Here is a 6,000-nt window from a genome sequence, read left to right as displayed (position 1 = left end):
AAATCATTTCTCTCCGATAGGCTCATAAGAGTAGTGGTCGATGGACAAAAATCAGAGGCCTGCAGTATTAATGCTGGAGTCCCTCAAGGGTCAATCCTGGGCCCAACTCTCTTCCTGGTCTACATCAATGACCTCCCTAAACACATACTTAAATCATTCGTTGGCATCTATGCTGATGACACGACCATCTACGACAACACATCAAAGGCTGTAAATGACAAAGTTCTCTCTGATTCTCTCTCTTCTGATCTCGAGCGCATGGTTCAGTGGGGGAAGACGTGGCTGGTTACCTTTAATGCATCTAAAACAAAACTCCTATCCTTACATCATCAACGCTCTGATCCCCATCTGGCATCAATTGGGATGGATGGCTCTCGTCTGGAGCGACCCCGTGTTTTGACAAGCTTCTGGGTTTGACCTTTACTCCTGATCTGAAATGGAACACGTACATCAAGTCTGTTGCCAAGGTCGCTGGAAAGATGGTGGGATGCTTCTACCGCTCCAGAAGATATCTCACTACTGATGCAATTCTCTATCAATATAAAAGCCAAATACGTCCAAGGATGGAATACTGCTGCCATATCTGGGCAGGAGCTGCTAAAAACAGCCTATCCTGCCTTAATAGAGTACAAAATAGACTTCATGGCTTAGTGGGGGATGCCCTTTTCTCTACCCTGCAACCTCTCTCTCACAGAAGAGACGTTGCAAGCCTATCCTTGTTTTATCGTTATTTCCATGGCAGGTGCTCGTCTGAACTCCAATCTCTGGTCCCCCCTCGCCAATCTTTCACGAAAGACACCCGTCTAGCTGAATCCACTGTGAAAAATTTCCCCCACTCTTTATCTGTGCCTAAATCAAAACGTGGATTCCATGAACAAAGCTTCTTTCTTAGAACTGCATGCCTGTGGAACTCTGTTCTATCTGCCTGCTTCCCACCTGATTACAACTTGGATGTCTTCAAGTCCAATGTGTACAAATTCCTAATGAACCGCCCCCTTAAGTGAACACTTCATCAAATCTCCACACTAACGTAATGTACTTGCAATAACCCTTATCCCAGAGTGGATTCCGGGCCTTGATAAGTGGTGACCACCGTGTAAAAAAAAAAAAAACAACAACAAAAAACAAGGTCAAATTTTAATGTAAGAAAAATCCAGTTCTTGAGAACAAAAATACAAAATGTCATTAATCTAGATGGATTTCTCCTCCACTCACTGAAGAAAGAAATGATCGACCACAGATACTACACTTTGAACTATTTTTATTTGCAAAAAAAACAAAAAATAAAATACAAAAGTACAATTTAAACATTAAGAAAATTAGGCACATGGCCATGAAAAAATTGAGAACTGAAACTAAAACTAAAAAAAAACAAAAAAACTGCTTGAGTCTTCTCCCCGGACTAAAGACAAAAATGATGAAGTGCAATAGCAAAAGGAGAGTAGGGGTACTTCTACACCATCAGAACGAAATGTTGTAGTTAATAAATGGAGTTTTCAGATAAAAACCAATGGTTTCTACTGATTTTTTTGTGTCATTGCAATGATAGCTCCCAAAGTATGGAGTCAAAATTACTTGAATTTTACTGAATAATTAAAAAAAACAACTTCAATTGTTTTAGCAGGTGAAAAATTGCCGCCATCTTTTTTTTTATAAAATAAATCGAAACGGAAAATTACCTCCCTTTTGAACTCTCCTGCGTTTTACATAAGCAAATACAATCGTTTTCTTCAAATTCTATTTTCTTTAATAAATAATTTTCTACCTTATCGATTTTCGTAATTTTTGGATATAATCATCTTAAAAAGATGAGGAATACGTAGATACCATTGTTTTCATGTGAAATTCGGTTTTATGATTTCCGAAATTTCGTTCTGATAGTGTAGAAGCGCCAGAGTAGGACGTGTATCTTGAGTTTACGTTTGGCAGCATTGTAATCACGTTTTCCTTATTTTGTCTTTTAGTCCTCGTATTCCATTATTAACGTTTTTGACAAAGGAGAAAGAATTGCTGTTTTCGGGGTCAGAATATATCCACCTAACACTTATTATCGGATAGTTCTCACCCCTTCTTTTTTATCTCCTTACATCAATTGGCTTCATGCCTTGTCTGGGAGCGATTGTCATAAGAAAAAAAAATGAAGGTTATCTTTAAGTTTTGTCATTCGGCTTTACACGGAGCAAGATGAAACGAGTTTTGCTTTTTGTTTTTCAGTCTTTTTTTCCAAATTGTAATTTTTAAAATAAACAAACGAATATAGTAATTTATAACCCAATTTATTTTGTTCGTTTATTGGTTAAAAAAAAAAATACGATTTTGGGTGCTTGTTAAGATAGAGTCGACAGATCGATTTAATTATATGTCGTTTCAAGCAAAATTACGTACTTGCTATGTCGAAAATAGTAATATATCCAAAAATTACGAAAATGCATCACGTAGAACAACTAATATTGTGTTTTTAATTTAAAAAAAAAAAGTCTCTCGTTATAGGCTACAAATGTCAGAAGCCATTTTTGTGTAATCTAAAATTTGCGTTCCAAGTTATGCCCCTGCGTGTGAACTCTTTACCGTCTACTTTAAACCATGTAAGAAAATACAATGTAACCTAATTTGGCGTAAAAATTACTGTAGACTATACTTTTCTATTCGATGAATTTTCGTAATTTTTTGGACATGTTACTATTTTCGACATGACCATTATGTACGTAATATTGTTTTTGCTTCAAATGACATATTAAAACAAGCACACAATTTTGATTAAAAAAAAACCAACAAAATAAAACGGTAAATAATCGTTTCATTTTGCAGATGTAAGCTACGCACAAAACCTTTGTAAACACTGGTTGGCGAAGCTTGAATATAACCAAATAGAGCAGATACTACACTTCGCTCCTCTTGTGGTAGTTGAAAACAAGCAAATCAAATAGGCCACGGACATTTTTTTCAACCGGGAACATATTCTTCGTTGACACCGTTTTTCTTTTTTCCATCCGGGTCCTCACTCGTTGAATGAGAAACGAACATGGCGTCTTTTTTGCGTCTTCCTCTCCTTGCTGTGTTCGTGTACGTCCTGTTGGTGTTAGCCATCGTTCTCCCCACGAGTCATGGAAGCAGCGGTCAAGAGGAGGAAGAAGGTGACGAGAAGAAGAAACAATCGTGCACTTATTTTGGTGAGAAAATATTTCACTACATCTTTTTCTTTTCGATGCTGTCTGTGGAATTGGGTGAATTGTTTACGAATGAAAAAATGTCGACCAGTGATTCTGAACTGCCGTTAAATATGAGCAACGTTTTTTATTTTATTTTTTTTAATTATGGCAAACCTGAACGAGAATCACCCTCTCCCTGTAATTTTTATAATATGTTTTAGTATTTAGTATAGTTTTCGAGGTTGGGAGTGTTTATTCCGGAAGACGTGAGGAGGTTGGAAGTGTTTATACTACGCTGGGTTAGGCCGTAAAAAAATGCCGACTGCAGAAAATCGGTCTTGGCGGACCTGAAAAAGAATCCCCCTATAATTTTAATAGGGGGATTCTTTTTCAGGTCCGCCAATTTTATACCCATATTTATTATGTGTGAATAAAATTATTATATGTTATTTTAAAACTATTTTACCTTTTCATAGCTATTAACATTGAATAAGAGGATAGTGGCTGTGATGAAGTCGTATCGACGTAAAGCTCGACTTGTCAAAACAAACAGTGCATATACAGAATTACACTAATTAAAAAATAAATACAACCAACAAAACATACACAGAAAAATCGGGGTCGTTTTATAATACACAGAGCTATGAAAAAGTGGGCAAAAATGGGTGCTTATTCAGATTGGCACTTATAGCGATTAACAAAAATAAATAAATAAAAAAACTGGTGCTTCAAGTAAAACATCCCTACGTAATTGTCATGTCGCAAATAGTAACATACCCCAAAATAACGGAAAACGATAAGGTAGAAAAATAATTATTCATGAAAAAAAGACATTTGTAAAATTTAGCGATTTGGTTTAAAAATCTAATCTACCGATTCAATTTGAGAGTGAACAGGGGAGGTAATTAAGTTTATCAATTTCTCACAAATTCAATGATATTTTTTTATTTATAAAAAATGAAAATAGGGTACTTGTAAGAAATTAAAAAAAATGAAAATATCGAAAAAAGTTTATATTGTACGTATCCGTTATGGAATGAAGTTCTCCGAAAAAAAAAAATCACTTGATTTCATCAAGTAGTTTTTTTTTTTTTTTTTTTTTTTTTTTTTACTGTGGAGAAACAATTTGTTATGATAGTGAGCAAAAGGTTCGATTTTTATTAAAGATGGGGAGGGAGTGTCGGCGCTTTAAACTGAGTTATCTCCCTATGGCGTGTTCTAAAAATGAAAAAAAAAATCAACGTGCTGTCATGAAAGCATGTTTTTCCGCTGTAAAAAAAACAAAACTACTCAATCAAATTTAGTAAGAATTTTTTTTTTTTGAGATCTTCAGTCTAGAACAGATACGAACAGTATAACCTTTTCTACGATATTTTAGTTTTTTAATGTCTTGGTTAAACCGTACAAGCACCAAAAATAGTTTTAAAAAAGTTACTTTTAAAAAATTCACAAATTATCTATATATGTTTTTTTTTTTTTCTTTTTTTTTCTTTCAACTGAGTTATTTCCCTTTTTGCTTAGGTCACGTGACCCAATATGTCCGCCCTAGTAATTTTATCAAACTTTTTTTCCCCCTCATTGGAACTGTTTTTCATGAATAATTATTTTTCTACCTGATGGTTTTCCATAATTTTTGGATATGTTACTGTTTGTGGCATTACAATTACATAGATACCATTTATTTTACTTGAAATCCAATAATTTTTCAGTATTATATGATATAGACGCACTGAAAAACTTGTACCTACTTCACGGAATGAAGATTTAATATTCCAAAACTCACAAAATATGAGCAAGTAGAGGCTTGGTAAGATAGTCGGCAAATCGATTTTTAAAATATGTCGTTTTAAGCAAAAACAATATTACCTACTTAATTATCATGTTGATAATGATAATATATTAAAAAATTAGTCTCTCACTCCTGGACGGGGTTCAAAAGAGAATCGCCAACCTAATAGGTCCTGAACTGTCATCTAAGCTTAAACCTCTGTCCCATCAACGAAATGTTGCATCCCTCTGCCTGTTCTACAAGTACTTTAACGGTGAATGCTCTGACAAACTGAAAGCACTTGTACTCCCTCGACGTAAATACCCCCGACAAACCTGACAAGCAGCTAAATTCCACCCCTTCACAGTAGAGATCCCTAGATGTAAAAGAGCCTTCTACTCCAGTAGTTTCTTCCACAGAACTGCTAAACTTTGGAATTCCCTTCCAGGTCCCTGCTTCCCCAACTATACTGACATGCAGAAGTTCAAGTGTAACTTGAACCGACATCTTGCTGCCCAACTCCCCACATAGTACCCATGTAGCTTATGTCCCTGATAGTAGTCCCCTACATCAAAGTGGCAATGTGCCTTGTTTGGGGTGAAAATGTAATTAAAAAAAAAACAACAAAAAAAACCCATTACACTTGAACTTCTGTATGTCAGTACAATTGGGAAAGCAGGAATCAGGAAGGGAGTCCCAGAGTGTAGCAATTCTGTGAGAAAAAACTGTTAAAGTAGGAGGCTTTCTTACATCTAGGAATCTCTGTGTAGGGGTAGGATTTTGCTGCTCAGCAGATTTGTTGGAGATATTTACGTCAATGTGCTTGCCAGGAGAATCCGCTTCCATCAAAACGGAAGATAAATTGTAATCTAGGGTTCTCTCTTTGGAAAATTTCTCGGTTGTAGATTATTTCTGAGCAGGATGAAAATGGCACATGACATTGTCATTAAAAATGGCACATGACATTGTTATTAAAAATGGCACATAACATTGTCATTAAAAATGTCACCATGTCTGTTTGGTGTAGTGATATCTAGGTGATATTTAACTCCAGAGCATTGCCAAGGCTGCTGCAAGGAAGGT

At 35.5% G+C, this 6,000-nt stretch overlaps 1 protein-coding gene across 1 annotated transcript in view; it reads left to right on the top strand.

The window, feature by feature from the left end:
- The first annotated feature begins 2,566 nt into the window (after positions 1 to 2,566).
- Positions 2,567 to 6,000, top strand: part of LOC145259735 (uncharacterized) — a 66,339-nt gene continuing 62,905 nt past the window's right edge. The window contains exon 1 of the mRNA XM_080117435.1: positions 2,567 to 3,170. Coding sequence (XP_079973561.1) covers positions 3,023 to 3,170 — 148 coding nt within the window. The 5' untranslated portion in view covers positions 2,567 to 3,022. The remainder of the gene's footprint in view (positions 3,171 to 6,000) is intronic.

Source organism: Euprymna scolopes, chromosome 35 (genome assembly GCF_053919585.1).
Source record: "Euprymna scolopes isolate OS-2025 chromosome 35, ASM5391958v1, whole genome shotgun sequence".
NCBI classification, from domain to species: domain Eukaryota; kingdom Metazoa; phylum Mollusca; class Cephalopoda; order Sepiida; family Sepiolidae; genus Euprymna; species Euprymna scolopes.
This window is presented reverse-complemented; position numbering and strand designations above follow the sequence as displayed.